Below are 15,826 nucleotides of genomic sequence, written 5' to 3'. Positions count from 1 at the left end.
ACTACAACTTGTATATCCAGCTGCTTATTTAATATCTCCACTTGGGTATATAACACATATTTCAAAATGTAAAATGTAAAAAATTAAATTTCTGATCTCCACTCTCCCCAAACCCGCTTGTCCTTCATTATTCCCAATTGCTCAGGCCCCAAACCTTGCGCTCATTCTTGGCTTCCCTCTTTCTCTAACACCTCACATCCAATCCATCAGCAGATCCTGATGGTGCCACCTTGACAATAAATGCCCAGTCTGACCAATTCTGACCATCCTCACTGCTATCACTGGTCCAAGCTACCATTACCTCTTGTCTGGATTGCTGAAAGAGCCTCCTAACTTGTGCTTCTCCCTCTCACTGAACACAGTAACCACAGTAATCCTTTTAAGAGAGAAGTCAATCAAATCACCCCTTTTCTGAACCCTTCCCATGACTCCCAAGCTGTGGCTCAAGCAAGAGTAAAATCAAAGTCTTATGCTAGCCTATGTGATCTGACCCACTGTGAATTCTCTGACCTCATCACCAACCAGTCTCTCTCTTCCACTACACTAGCCTCCTCACTGTTCCCAGTCACACCAGGCATGCTCCCATCTAAGAGCCTTCATGCTTGCTTTCCCTCTGCCTGAAATACCCTTTCTCTATGTTCCCGCATGAGCTATTCTCTCGTTTGCTTCAAGTTCTTTTTCAAGTGTCACCTTCTCTCAAAGCCTTCTCTGACTACTTTATTTTAAATTGTAACTCACCCTCCAGATCTCTCCATATCCCTTTGCAGATTCTTTTTTACCTTACCTTTGACATATACCATATAATATTCTTATTTATCTTGTTCATCATCTGTCTTCACTCCCCTCCAAAAAGTACAAGCTCAGCGAGGGCATGGACTTTTGTTTTGTTGTTGTTGTTCACTGTTGTATTTTCTGTACCTGGAACTGTATGGCACATGGTAAGTACCCAGTGTATAAACAAATGAATATATCGCCTAACTTTGGTTGTAGTGTCCCAGTTCTTTTTTTTTATTTTTAAAGATTTTATTTATTTATTTGTCAGAGAGAGGGAGAGAGAGAGAGATAGAGACAAGCAGGGGGGTGCGGCAGGCAGAGAGAGAAGCAGGCGGGGAGCCTGATGCGGGACTGACCTGAGCTGAAGACAGATGCTTAACTGACTGAGCCACCCAGGCATCCCTGTAGTGTCCCAGTTCTAATTGGTAATGGCTGTTTTGTTTTTCACAGACTTGGAATCTTACAGTTTTATTTTAAGTTATTATTATTATTATTTTACCTCCATGACATCTTAGAGTCAACTTATCTATTTTGCAACTACTGTTAGATTCTGGAGGTTGCCAGAATAATAGACCAGTAGTAACAAAAAATAGAAAGTATTCTTGTCATATTTGTATCTACTTTAATAAATCACCATTCTGCATATTCTAAAGCACAGTCAGATAAAGACAAATACCATACAATTTCACTCAAAAGTGGAAGTTAAGAAAAAACAAATGAACAAAGCGGAAAAAAAGAGAAACAAACCCCCAAACAGACCCTTAACTCTAGGGAACAAACAGGTGGTTACCAGAGGGGAGGTGGGTGGGGAGATGGGTGAAATAGTGAAGGGGATCACTTATCTTGATGAGCACTGAGTAATAGATGGAACTGTGGAATCACTATACTGTACACTGTGTGTTAACTATACTGGAATTAACATAAAAAAATGAAATGACTTACAAAAATATATTAAAAATGAGATAATCAAGCCAAGGGAAAATACGGATAGGAAAAATAGAACGTAGCTCCAGGTGAGGTTAGCACAAAATACAATCTGTAAGCTTCTGTTCACTTGCTAGGGGTGGACCAAACATTTGGCTCCGAGCTGTCTAGTAGCCAATGCAAAAAGAGAGAGAAGAAGGGCACGATTCACGGATCCTCCCGGGAGCCGTGTTCTTTAGCCCACCAGTAGATGGCGCACTTTTCACGTGATTAGCTCACAGAGCCAGCCCTTTAATGCAGGCCTTCTAAACTGAGCCTGGTATCAATAACAACCACCATTCTCTCTGAATTCCGGGCCTGGCTATTTACAGCATTTACCTCTTAGTGCAGTTCTGGGGAGAAGTTGTTATTATCCCAACTTTAAAGATATGGAGACAGGCTCAGAGGTAAAGTCTCTTGCTCAAGCCCGGATTCCCAAACTAGATCTTGTTCCAGAGTCTGCTTTTTCTATTATGCCACTCTTGTCAACCGGCTGTCATTTGGAAAGCTAAGGCAGGTTTCCTTTTTTTTTTTTTTTTTTGATTGGTGGAGGTCTTGGGAAGCTGTCTTTGACCGGAGGGCTTTCTCAGTGCTGATGCCACAACTGCGGTAGGACTCGGAGACTAAATTCGGGCTCTGACGCTAACTAGCTGTTTCAGACCAGGCAACTCACTGAATCTGCACGCCTCAGCTTCCTCCTCTGTCAAATGGGAGTGCTAATATCTACTCCACCGAATTCTGAAGGTGGTGTGAGGACAGAAGGAGGAAAGAGAGGTGAAAACGCTCTGCAAAATAGAAAACGCTGTAGGAAGGATGCATTGAACCCAGCATTTATTTATTTATTAAAAGATTTTATTTATTTGAGAGAGAGAGAGGAAGAGAGAGAGAATACGAGCGGGGTGAAGGGCAGAGGGAGAAGCAGACTCCCCACTGAGCAGGGAGCTGGACGCAGCGCTCGATCCTGGGACCCTGGGATCCTGAACCCAGCCGAAGGCAGATGCTCAATGACTGCGCCACCCAGGCGCCCCTGAACCCAGCATTTATCAAGTGTCTACTATGAGCTGGGCACCGTGGTGGTGCTGGAAGGCAATACTACTCAAAGTGTGGTCCGTGGCCCAGTGCCAGTCCACAAACTGTTTATTAGTGGTCCGTGACAAGAAATCGAGAATAAATGTTTCAAAACCGTAATGATTTGACAGAGTAATTCTATGTTGAATATAATCATAAAAACATTGGGCTTGAATTTTGTATGTGTTTGTTTTGATTTGCTATTCCTAGTAATTCATTTTTATTGTATTTCATCAAAGTATTGGTGCACGATGGGTTGGGGGGGATGGTCCTTCCTCACAAATGGTTTGGAAAGCCCTGCTTCGATGAATATAAAGGAAATAGAGGATGTGGGCTGTGCCCTCAGGGAGCGCTCATGCCCGTGGGTGAACAGGTGTCACAGCGGTTCTGAGACCCCACTGCTGCGATTCCACCTGCTTTAACCCTTCACGGAACAGTAGGCTATACAGAGCTGGGCGCGCTTACGGATTAGAGACCTGCAAGTCCTCAAATCGAACAAACTCTCATATTTGCCCCCTCAGAATACCGGCAGCTCTAATCTAGATAGAATTGGACTTCTCTCAAATAGAGGGCAATCTGATACATGATTTTTATTTTTTTTATTATTTATTATTTTTTATTTTTTAAAAGATTTTATTTATTTATTTGAGAGAGAGAATGAGATAGAGAGAGCATGAGAGGGGGGAGAGAGGTCAGAGGGAGAAGCAGACTCCCCGCTGAGCAGGGAGCCCGATGCGGGGCTCGATCTCAGGACCCTGGGATCATGACCTGAGCCGAAGGCAGACGCTTAACTGACTGAGCCACCCAGGTGTCCCTGATATGTGATTTTGTTTTTAAAGATTTTATTTATTTATTTGAGAGAGAGAGAGCACACGAGAGGGGGGAGGGTCAGAGGGAGAAGCAGACTCCCCGCTGAGCAGGGAGCCCGATGCGGGACTCGATCCAGGGACTCCAGGATCATGACCCGAGCCGAAGGCAGTCGCTTAACCAACTGAGCCACCCAGGCGCTCCACCTGATATGTGATTTTTTAAGAGTAAAATTTCTCATGGAAACCATCTGTGAAAAATTATGCTGGGCCCAATTAGAGAACTATGAAGACTGGGTTTTTGCGTGTCATAGACTTTCCAGTATATGCTCACAGGCTAACGGCATCTTTCTTTAGCTGATACTAAGGCTGTAAGCTAACCAACTGGTCCTTCAATCTAAACACTACTGTTGATGGGCTATTCAAATGTTTTTCTATATTACTTCTCAGATATATAATTGAATAGTTAATACACTTCTGTGGCACAAAATTGAGAAAGTACTTGGCTCCGAATCTTGCTTTTTCATAGACCTTTAAATATGAATACGTAAAGAGTTTTCTCATTGGGTAGACATACCAGTATTTACTCGGTCAGTCCTCTATTGATGGACATCTGGTTGCTTCTCATTTTTTGTTATTACACACAATGCTACAGTGAATAACCTTGTACACATAACAGTTTATATCTATGCAGACATAACTGGAGGAGAAATTCCTAGAAATGGAATTTTGGTATGAAAGTCTCATGTATTTGTACTTCTTATAGTTATTGCAAAATTGCCTCCAATTGACTGGTTGCACTCCCACCAGCGATTTGAGAGGACTCTCCCCCATCCCAGCTTTGTCAACACAGTGTATTGTCAATGTTTTGATACTTTACCAATGGTATCTCACTGTAGTTTTCATTAGTGTTTCTCCAGCCATGAGGTTACCATTATTGGCATAGAAATCATTTGTTAATTTTGATACTCAGCTGTCCGGGTACAGGGCAAATACAAATGATCCTAGATCACTCTATTTTCAGAATTTCCTAACCTATTGCTTTCCTAGAGCCCCAAAGCTAGAGAACTTTGTTCATTTCCTTTCATTCTGCCCCATTTTTCCAGAACTATCCCAGGCATTTCTTGGGCACCCCAGATATTTTATTTTAAAACTAGTATTCCTATGGGCTAATATGGTGCTTGGCACAATAGGAAGGGTTCAAACAAACTGTGGAACAAATAAATAAGAACAATACCAGAAACATTCACTCACTACTTCATATGGCTATGTACTTTTGTAACTTTCAGTCTGTGTTGGCAATGACAATTTCAAAACTAAAGATAGGGCTGCTTTAGGCATGACATTCTACGTGCCACGGTGAGCTACTGTTCTGGGGCTTTTTCTTCTGCGAAATTCACTTTCAAGTGCTACCTTTTATTTTATAGAGAAGTTTACTGTTTTATTCTTTCTTTATAGTTAACTTTTAAGAGCACATTGTGTTTACTTTTTGCTTTATAAGACCTGACATGGCTTTTGACCAAGTCTGTTGACCACTGTGGGGGGGTGGGTGGGCTGGGAACATTCTTAAAAATTCCTTCCATGGAAGGGGGAGGAAATCAGAGGACTCATTTATGTTGATTTAGCTACACTCTTTTGGCCAGATTCGCTTGTGACCATGTACGCCCACTTGCGGGACACCTGGCCAAGGATCTCAGGGGGAAGCGAACATAGAGTTAACAGAATCTATAACTCCTGATTAAATTATTAACTTTGCTTCATTAGCACCACATTCTAACCACTTCACTTGGCAAGGTATTGTTGTATAGGCATTTATTACTCACCACATAAATAGCTCCTGCAAATCTTGTGGAACCAAAGGCTGAAAGAGAATTCATCATTATCACTATCATCATCAATAGTAATACTAGCTGACATTTATTGAGTGTTAATCTTTTCTATTTTACGTCTATTAGTACATTGTATCCTATTATCCCGTTTTACAAATAAGAACTCTGCAAACAGAGTGAAATTAGGTAACTTGAACTAGGTGACACAGCTATTAAGTGTCTGAGTCTGGTTAGTTCTGAGCCCAGGCAGTCTGGGTCCAGAGCCATTTCTCATAACTGTTTTGTTTTGCAATTCACAAAAGGTGAAATAATCTTTTTTTTTTGAAATATACTCCTAAAGTCCCCAATGGGAGTCCTCCAACCTGTCAGCGGTCAGTGGCGACACCAAGTGGTAATATATGTGTACTGCAGCCCTCTCCAACTCGACATTAATCACTCTTGCCCAAGCTCTCCCAAATAAATTTATATTTGCTCGCTCTACAGAGGTAGCTTCATGACAAGTCTGCTTCCAACCAGACTGCTATCCTTCAACCTCTCTTTTTCTTGTCTCAGAGGAAAAGGCATCTTTCCCAAGGTTAGCTTCTGTTTTGCATCACATTTCTATCCCCCACATATTTTACTCCATTATTTATCTTCCCCCTTTTCTTGCCTCTTCAATTTCTGTTTCACCAGCAGCTCTTCCTGCTCAACCTACAAATAAGCTCTGGTTTTTCCTATCCTGCAAAGACAAAACCAAACAAATGCACCTCTCTTTGAACAATCACCCCAGATTCACTTTTTTATTTTAAAGATTTTATTTATTTATTTGACAGAGAGATAGCGAGAGCAGGAACACAAGCAGGGGGAGTGGAAGAGGGGGAAGCAGGCTTCCTGTGGAGCAGGGAGCCCGATGCGGGGCTCGATCCCAGGACCCTGGGATCATGATCCGAGCTGAAGGTGGACGCTTAATGGCTGAGCCACCCAAGCGTCCCCCAGATTCACTTTTTAAAAAAAGATTTTATTTATTTGAGAGAGAGGGAGAGAGAAAGCATGAAAGCGGGGAGGGTCAGAGGGATAAGCAGACTCCCGGCAGAGCAGGGAGCCCAACGCGGGACTTGATTCTGGGACTCCAGGATCATGACCTGAGCTGAAGGAAGACACTCAACTGACTGAGCCACCCAGGTGCCCCCTCAGAGTCACTTTCTTAAAGAAGAGCTCCAATAACGGGATTCCCTTGCTCAAAAACTTTAATTCATTTTCAGTCACTTCCTGAATTAAGTACAAATCTCAGTCTGACATTCAGCATCCTCCAAAATTTGGCCTGAATTTCTGGTTGTATCTCCCTGACACTTCCCTAACCCTAAGCTTCGATCATACAGGACTACTCACAGGTCCTCATAGGTGATTTCCTTTGCACAAGTAACTTTCCCTGGATTCTTTCTAGTTACTTGTGGCTATCTCCCACCCATCCACTCACCCGTTACACTGTGAGTGCCTGAAGGCAGGGACTAAATGCTACCAGGTGAGAAAGTAAAAATCAGCTTGGCCCGAGAAAGCAAAAATCTGGCCATTCATCAGGCTGGAGTAACAGACACAGATAAAGCCAGCTGCAAATTTTATAGGGAACAATATTTCTCCCAAAGACACATTGCAGCTGTAAAGTAATAACAACCTCCTTTGAGTGACCACCACTTTTTTTTATTCACCGAGAAATTTTGTTCTCTACAATCACAGACTATCAGAGACTTTGCTGTTTGAAATCACACCAACGAGAATAAAACATCCCACATTTGTCTGGAGGACATAAGGTTCTTGGACACGAAGAGGCAGCCTTGATTTCCTATCCAGGTGCAGAGTTTTGGATAAGGGGTATCTGGACACAACATTCCACATCTATTTTTACTTTGTGGTTTCCAAGGAAACAGGTCTCTGGGTTCATTTCACAGTCCAGACCTGATGTTGACCCCTTCACACGGTCCTGCTTTGCGCTTCCCCAAAACAATCCTTCGTTTAAAATTTATCTAAACTCCACCATTCCCTCAAATTCTGTAGTGACTGTTTTTCTTTGTTTGCTGAGATGCCCCGTGGTTTCTCTTGTGTGTGGTCTTCTGCATTGCAATGGTCAAAAAGCCTGACTTTTAGATTATCTGGATTGATTAAATGGATTCCGGTCTCAGTTCTGCTGATAACTAATTAGCAGGATCACCTCAATAAAGTCAACGCACTCCACTGGCCTATTTTCTCTTCTGTAAGATGAGGGGCTGTTTCTTCCAATTCCAGGTAGACCTGCCTTGGACTCTCAGTTCTGCCACTTAACTGAGACCTGTGATTTTTGCTTTTTCTGAGCCTCCGTTTAGTCGTTATTAAAATGGAGATAAGACTGAAAACCGCCGTGTAGATTATCCAGTGCTGCAATGAGGATCAAATTGTTAAAAAGCATCACTATATTTTTTTTTTTTTTTTTTAAAGATTTTATTTATTTATTTGAGAGAGAGAGAGCACATGAGACGGGGGAGGGTCAGAGGGAGAAGCAGACTCCCTGCTGAGCAGGGAGCCCCATGCGGGACTCGATCCTGGGTCTCCAGGATCATGACCTGAGCCGAAGGCAGTCGCTTAACCAACTGAGCCACCCAGGCGCCCAACATCACTATATTTGATCACCATTCCTACTCCTGTTATGTGCGCTCGGACAACTTAATCTTTCTGTGCCTCTGTTTTCTCACGAATAAAAGCGGAGAATAATAGTACGTACCCCCGTGCGGTTATTGCGGGCATCAAATGAGATGAAAATGAGTTAAGGGCTTAGGGCAGTGCCTGGCACATAATTAGAGGCTCAAAATATGCGAGCTAATGTAATTAGCATTAGATTACTACTAGCTGTTCTGTGGGCCAGAAGCCCAGGATAAACAGTTTCATTCTAAGGACAAAACCCCAAAGAACCGTACCCCAGGCTGGAAACAGTGAAACATAATGGAGCATTTCTTTTTCAAAAAGCAATTGGCCCGCCCAGCATGGGTTAGGACCCGCCCAGTCCTCATTAAATATGGCAGCGAGCAGGGCCGACTTACTGCGGTTGCGCACGCGGAAACTCCTCCTTCGCCGCTTTCTCCGCCCGGCCGCCTCCGCGGCTCGCCTCGCCCCCGCCCCCGCTGGGCCGAGGTGCCGGGGGAAGGCCGGCCAGGGCGCGCACGCGCAGACATTGGCTCTGCTTGGCCGATACTTGCGAGGCGCCTGTCACATGAGCCGCGCGCCCGCTCCGCTCCCCCTCCTCCCGGCTGGGCTGTGAATGAAGCTCTGCCGGCTACGTGGGGCGCTAGCTCAGCTTGGTGTCCTGGACGCCAGAGCCGACTGAGCGCTCGGCCCGCCGGCGGCCGACACGGGCTCCGCCGCCCCTGACCTCGGCGACAGGTAAAGACAGATGGGCTGTCGCTTTCCCCAACAGGTCCTTCGCCGGCCGCTGGCCCCCGGCCCATCCGCGGAGCAGCCCCGGGGCGCAGCGACACGGGGGAAGCGCTCCCCCCGCTGGCTCGGCCCCCCGGAGATGGGGGTTCCCCTTGCCCGGCCGCCGCCGCCTGGCACTCGGAGGAGTTAGACCGGCTAGTTCTAGCCAGTGCAGGGCGGCATCTTCCCGGGAGCCCTGCCCTATTCTCCGAGCCAGGGTCCCTGCGCTGTCCCAGCAAAGTTTTCTCGCGGAGCGGCGCCAAGCCCGTCCCGCTTTTGAATGGGGGGAGGCTGGCTGCAAGGCGTCCCCTTTCCCGGACTGGGGCAGAGTGGTTTTGGCTGGTGAGGCTCTGTCGAGGCCCCGTTCTTCTTCCTCCTGCTCTGGACTCGCAGGTTTGTGTGGGTCTTCGCGAAGTGGACTCCAGGCTCTCAGAAAAGTCGTAGCTGCGAGTTTTCCTTCCCCCCCCCCACCCCACTTAACGCGGGTAGCTGGTTCTCTCCAGACTTTCTAGGCTTGCGCTTGAGCGCCTTCACCCCGGAGGGGAAAGCTTTACCTTCACATTGATGCACGTTTACCTTTCTTAACATTGCAGAGCAAATCGGTTTCCTGGAGTGCCAAGCGAAGTTGTCCGTGTGCCCGTGTGATAACGTCAGTGTAAGCTACCCCGAATAAGTGAGGGAAATCCAGAAGCGTGGAGCATAAAAAGCCAGTAAGAATCTGCTTTACGTCAACTTCATACATTTATTAGCAACTACCCGGGTTTAACTTCAGAGATGTTAAATTTCGCCTGGTCCCACGAGGCGCGGACCACTACTTAACTGTACGCGAAAAAGGGGGGGGGGAGGCAAACCCAAACAAACTGTCCCAGGTTCCAGATAAGTCATCGGAGCGCTTTTTCCTGGTGAATTCATCCTTGGACTTCTGAGTTCCTAAGTTTTCTTGGACTTTGCGAACCTTTCCTTATCCAAAGCATTGTTTTTTCCTCTGTCGGTGCTTTTGGGACTAGTGTACACATTGACACTCTTGTCCTTAAAAAAAAAAAAAAACAGTCGTTAAGGAAGACCAAAGTGATGACTCTAAAGTTTGTATGTCTTCAGTATGTGTGCGTTAGCGCTTTCACTTCGGGGGTGGAGGTGTTGCTGGTCTAAAAGCTATGGAAATAGCAATGTCCTTTCATGTTGACCAAGTCAAAAAGGTGAGGGCTTTTTCTTAGACAAAGCAGATGGCTTGTATGCTAAATAAGGAAGACCAGTTTATTAATTAGGAACTTGTTTAAGTGGACAGCACGGTATTTAATATATTAAGCCGCTGAATCAAACGAAGTAGTCGGACATTTCCTTTTTTCCCCCCCTTCTCATTCCTAGCTCCTTTCCTATCCTTGCAAGTTGTATTGTCCTAAGACTGAATTTGACGCTTTCAGTTTAGGAATTAGCTGAGTTAATTTGGTTGTCCTTAAATTAGTATTCTGTTTTTACATTTTTCTTTGTTTTTAGTTCTTCTTTCCCCTGAATAGGAAAGCAGTATATGTTCCCTGTAGGACTTTGGCAAAGTGTGGGAAAGTATAATGTAGCCCAGAGGAAGAACCATGACCCAAAGGGCATTGCTCTTAACTTTTTTTTTTATTATGTTTCCTTTCTTTTCCATTCCGATACAGGGGCTATTTTAAAACATGAAGTATTACAAAATTTGCTCTCCTTTCTACTAATTTTTAAATGTAAAGTTGGTGTTGGGGAGTAGGGGAGGACATTGGATATTATGCTGCTCTTCATTTCCCAAACTGTGGAACTTCAAGATAGGAAAGACGTTTAATGGTTATCTCCTTCAACCACCCATCCTTTGAGATTCTGAAACCTATTTACTGAAGATCCAGTGATTCATGCAGAATTGGCCAGCACTCACTGGCAATAGTAATTGACTCTAGATCTTCCCATTCTGTCTTTTTAAAGCAATACCTCGCTGGGAAAAACTCGACACTGCCCATGTCTGCATATCTTTGAAAGAAAGGTTCAAAGAGGGACAGGAGGTAACTTTTAAGGATTTGAAATGTTTTTTTTTTTTTTCCGTTTAGGTATTCATTTTTATGTTCACATTTTCAGGTCCAGGGCTTGAGCTACTTGCAGAAAACAAGGCCGCGCAGCTGCTGTTGCATCTACATCCCATTCGAGCCTCCCTACAAAAGTGGAGGAATTTGGGAAACTGAGTGTGTGACCCCCAAAGTGGGAGAGGACAGGATCAAGATGGCCATGTGGCAGGGTAAGAAATCAGCACTTATTTCTCTAACTGGTTTTTCCTCCTTCTCTATCCTCCATCCCAACCCAACCCCCCAAGCCAGTGGCAGGCAGCCAGCTATTTCTTTAATTTAACCCTTTGTCTCCACAAGGACAAAGGATATTAATTTGAAAGACGTTGCTGCTAGCTAGAAGTTTAACGTATTTTAAAGTAGAGGTGGAGGGGTAGGGAGAGGGAAGTCGCCGGAAAATGTAACGCCAGAAGCATTTTCAAAGAACTCCCTTCGCTTGAACATGTGCTTGTGGGGGTTATATGTGAGGAAACAGAGGATTTTTTTTTTCATATTTGTGTTTTTCATTTGTTTCCGGCAAATTCCTATCATAAGGTTCCCAATGGTGGGGGAGACAGATGTCAGCACCTCTCTGGCTTCCTCTTCCCCATAAAGACTTTAAAGCATATTTACTGTTATAATGTTTATATTTGGTGATAGAAGGAAAATGCCTATTTTAATACTGTGAACTACCCAAGAGCAAAACTCAACGATATCTTGCCTGGTGGGTTTACATCTCTTGTGAACCTGGAATTCCTACCACATACGAAGTTATTTTTTATTTTTGGTGGGGTTGAGGATTGTGCCTTTGGGAGACTATCAGCATTTCTGGGGGTATGTGGGATTTTTTATGTTTCTTGAAAGGGCGTGTGGGTTTAAGAAATGATAGACAAACGCTGCCTAAACTGGTCTATGACCCACAAAAGGTTAAGGACCACTTAGATGGAGTAGAATATGCAGGAACTTGAATAGCTCTAAGTATTCAACAGGTAGGTTTGTTGGTTGTCTGAGGTATCTGTTAAAACTGTCTCCTGGTTATGGCTTCAAGTGTGAAGGCACACAAATGTAACAAGTATTTTTGACGTATGAGGATCATCAATTTGAAGATGTTTATTGCAAGGGGATTTGGCCTGTATTGCTTGCTTTGACGCACACAGTGGACGCTGATCAGGAGCAGTTTGGAAATTCTTGTTTAAATCCCGGGACATTCTTTTATTCAACAAACATGATACTGAAATGTGCAAAACACAGAGCCCAAGAGGGTTCCTTGTCTTATGGGAAAGAGAGACATATAAACAAATAATTGTGTTACGTTGAATTAAGTGTCAGAATAGGGAGAGGTGCAAAATGTGACGGAAGCCCAGAGAAAAGCGTGCTGAATTTTGAATTTTGAGCTGGTCTAAAAAAAATGAGTGGGAGTTTGCCAGATGGGCAAATGAGAGAATTGCATTCTGGGCAGACAGAGAAGGACTGTTTGGGAACTTCCAAGTTGCTCCGTTTGCCTTGTGTGAGATGTGTGGGCCATGACCTCGGATGAAGCAGGGAAGGTAGTCGGAGGCCAGATAATAAAGAACCTTGTATGTTCTAGGAAGGATTTTACACTTTATCCGGGAGACAAAGATTCTAAACAGGGAAGTAACATAATCAGATTTTGTTTTAGAAAGATTACTTTGGCAGCAGTGTTGAGGTGGAGTTGGAGAGAAAGCAAGCCAAGAAGTGGTTGGAAGGTTTCTGGTAGAGTAGTTGAGGGAAAGAGATGGGGGTCTGAGCAGGAGCCGGGGCAGCAGGGGCAGAGAGCCACGGGATGAATTCTAGAAATGTCCTGTGCCGAATGTGGGGTGAACAGCCCAGGCTGACACCCAGTCTGGATACTTGGGGCTGGTGGTGCCAGTCACTGAGATGGAGACCACAGGAGGAGGTCAGAAGGGTATGGGGATGGTGGGAAGTTAGTGTCCTGACTTTGGTTTGGCCTCTTTTGCTTGGGACACCTGTGGGCTGTCAGGTCTGTGATTAAAAGGTAGTGCTGGGAGTAGGGAACTGAAGTTGGTGCAGGTGGGGATCTAAAGTTTTGTTCCTAATGACGCAGAAAGAGCTTGTGTTTTTTTTCTCTGTTTAATGGGAAACGTCGTTAGTTAATGATTTATTTATTTTCTAATAAAAACATTTTAATGGATGCCAGTTCTTAATAAAATGGCGTATTTTCTTAATAAATAGTGTATCTTGGGCGCCTGGGTGGCTCAGTTGGTTAAGCGACTGCCTTCGGCTCAGGTCATGATCCTGGAGTCCCGGGATCGAGTCCCGCATCGGGCTCCCTGCTCGGCAGGGAGTCTGCTTCTCCCTCTGACCCTCCTCCCTCTCATGCTCTCTGTCTCTCATTCTCTCTCTCAAATAAATAAATAAAATCTTTAAAAAAAAAAAAAAAAATAAATAGTGTATCTTGCTATCTCAGGCCCTGAAACCGGATCTGCTTAAAATGACATTGGAGTAAAACCGAATTTTCCTAGCATTAGTGAAGAGGGGAGTATTCCCTATAACTAATTGCAGCTTATTCTTTGTTTTGCGTAACCTCTGAAGTGACAAGCATAGTACAATGATAGTTTGGCTGGCAGTATGGTATAATAGTTAAAAATATGGTTTTGGGTTCACCTCTACTGGTCCTGTCACTTGGTAGCTGTGAGATCTTGCGCAAGTCCCTTAACCTCGCTGTGTCTCAGTTTCCTCCTTTGTGAAATGAGAATAATAATAGAACTCACCTTATAGGGTCATTTTGGAAGGCAGCTATGCTCACCACTATACCACCAATGCCGGCTTTATAGGGTCATTTTGAAGATTAATCTATGCAAAGCACTTAGGACCTTGTAAGTGCCGTGTAAGTGTGTGCCTTTATTCTTAGTAGTAAGACATTTAGAATATTGCTCAGCATATAGTAAGTGCTCATTAAAATTTAGCAGTAGCTGCTGTTGTTACTACCATTACTATTGCTACTACTTACATGACTACTACTGTTGTCACTATTATTTTGCTCTTAGCCTGAGGTGGGCCTGGGGCCCTGTTCTGTGGAGGGAATTTCAGGTTGTCCTTGGAAGCCCTGCCCTGTGGTCATCTGTTTGGGACTTTAGGTAGAAGTTTCAATCTGGAGAGATCCTTAGAAAACATCTAGCACAACCCCAGAGGTTAAGTGACATGTCCATGCTCACACAGGTTGATAGTGGTGACAGGACTAAAACCCAGGTGTCCTGGTTCCCTATTCCAATTTTCTTTCCATGGGCTCATGGAAGAGGGAATGTGTGGGTCTCTTCTCAGCTCAAGGAAGCTCTGAGTCAGTTTCTGGAGCTAGTTGAGGAACTCTAAGAGCCAGAGGAAGTCGAGTCTCCTTAGCCTCTCGGGTCAACGTTGTCTAGCTCCTCCGTGGAGAATTTTATCAGAATTCCCATACTTCTTAAACATGGTCAACATTATTGACTTCATTCGATGAAGCCCTCTAACACATTTCCTGGCTCCTTTAAACAGAGTTTACTGGGCATAATTTAAGATTTTTGGTAACTCAGGGTCATCATCAATACCATCAGTTTTCTTGGTCTAATGGTCAAGAAATTATTGACAAGAGGACTAGCCAGTTTGGGGTGGGATGAGGTTGGAGACGTGTGGTCAGGTGTTACTTATTTATTCAAGTACCGTTTATTAGGCGCCAGTTGTGCACCAGGCACTGTGCTGAGCCCTAGAGGTACAATGGTTAGTAAGACGGGTATGGTCTCTGCTTCCATGGAGCTTGCCAACTAGGATAAAGGGAGCATTTCTTATGCACGAAATGATTTATTTAACACATGTGCCGAAGTAATTTGGAAAAAAATGACACCAATATAAATTTAGAAGATGAAATGGTATTTCTTTTAGGAGGGGGTGCCTCAGAATTGTCCATGGTGCTTTTAAAAAGGTGCCTGCTCAGGTGTCAGGTCTCTAAATTGTGGTTCAGTCTTAGGACCTGAGCATTAAAAACAAAACAAAACAAAACTCTAAGCAATTCTAATGTGTAATTCTGTTTGGGAACCGCATCATTAAAGAATTAAAACTTTTTTGGGCACCTGGGTGGCTCAGTCGTTAAATGTCTGCCTTCAGCTCAGGTCATGATCCTGGGCTCCTGGGATCGAGCCGCGCGTCGGGCTCCCTCCTCAGCGGGAAGCCTGCTTCTCCCTCTCCCACTCCCCCTGCTTGTGTTCCCTCTCTCGCTGTGTCTCTCTCTGTCAAATAAATAAATAAAATCTTTAAAAAAAAAAAGAAAACTTTTTTAAAAAGAGAGTTGATAACAACTCAAAAATATAGGAGAATATATAATCGTGGGGTAGGGAAGGTATTTGTGTGCATAATATCAAAGGTAAAATAATGAATAAAATATTAATATAATCAACTACATGAAGATTTAAAAATTCCTCCCAAAAAATACAGTTAATGAGAAAACTGGAAGCAATTGCAACAAGACTCATTATTCTTAATACATAAGGACAGAGCAGTGGGGCGCCTGGGTGGCTCAGTTGTTAAAGCGTCTGCCTTCGGCTCAGGTCATGATCCCAGAGTCCTGGGATTGAGCCCCGCATCGGGCTCCCTGCTCAGCGGGAAGCCTGCTTCTCCCTCTCCCATTCCCCCTGCTTGTGTTCCCTCTCTCACTGTGTCTGTCTCTGTCAAATAAATAAAATCTTAAAAAAAAAAGAGAGCAGTAAGAAAAATGTGTTTGACTAGCAAAGGATGGGAATAGGAAAATACATCAAAGAAGAAATATAAATGGCCCATATATGTGAAAAAATGTTCTCAGTGATAGTCAAAGGAAGGAGATTTAAGATGGCATACCATTTTCTCCAATATAATTTGCCAAGATTGAAAAGGAATGACAAAACTCAGTGTTGGCAAGGAC

At 44.0% G+C, this 15,826-nt stretch overlaps 1 protein-coding gene across 1 annotated transcript in view; it reads left to right on the top strand.

The window, feature by feature from the left end:
• Nucleotides 1–8,689: 8,689 nt before the first annotated feature.
• The window catches only part of CLCN5 (chloride voltage-gated channel 5), a 158,047-nt gene continuing 150,910 nt past the window's right edge, over nt 8,690–15,826 (top strand). The window contains exons 1-3 of the mRNA XM_078065170.1: nt 8,690–8,827; nt 9,454–9,570; nt 10,958–11,114. Coding sequence (XP_077921296.1) covers nt 11,099–11,114 — 16 coding nt within the window. The 5' untranslated portion in view covers nt 8,690–8,827; nt 9,454–9,570; nt 10,958–11,098. The remainder of the gene's footprint in view (nt 8,828–9,453; nt 9,571–10,957; nt 11,115–15,826) is intronic.

The sequence above is a fragment of the Halichoerus grypus genome, chromosome X (assembly GCF_964656455.1).
Source record: "Halichoerus grypus chromosome X, mHalGry1.hap1.1, whole genome shotgun sequence".
NCBI lineage: Eukaryota > Metazoa > Chordata > Mammalia > Carnivora > Phocidae > Halichoerus > Halichoerus grypus.
Note: the sequence above shows the minus strand (reverse complement) of the source record. Positions and strands in the feature narration are given on the sequence as shown.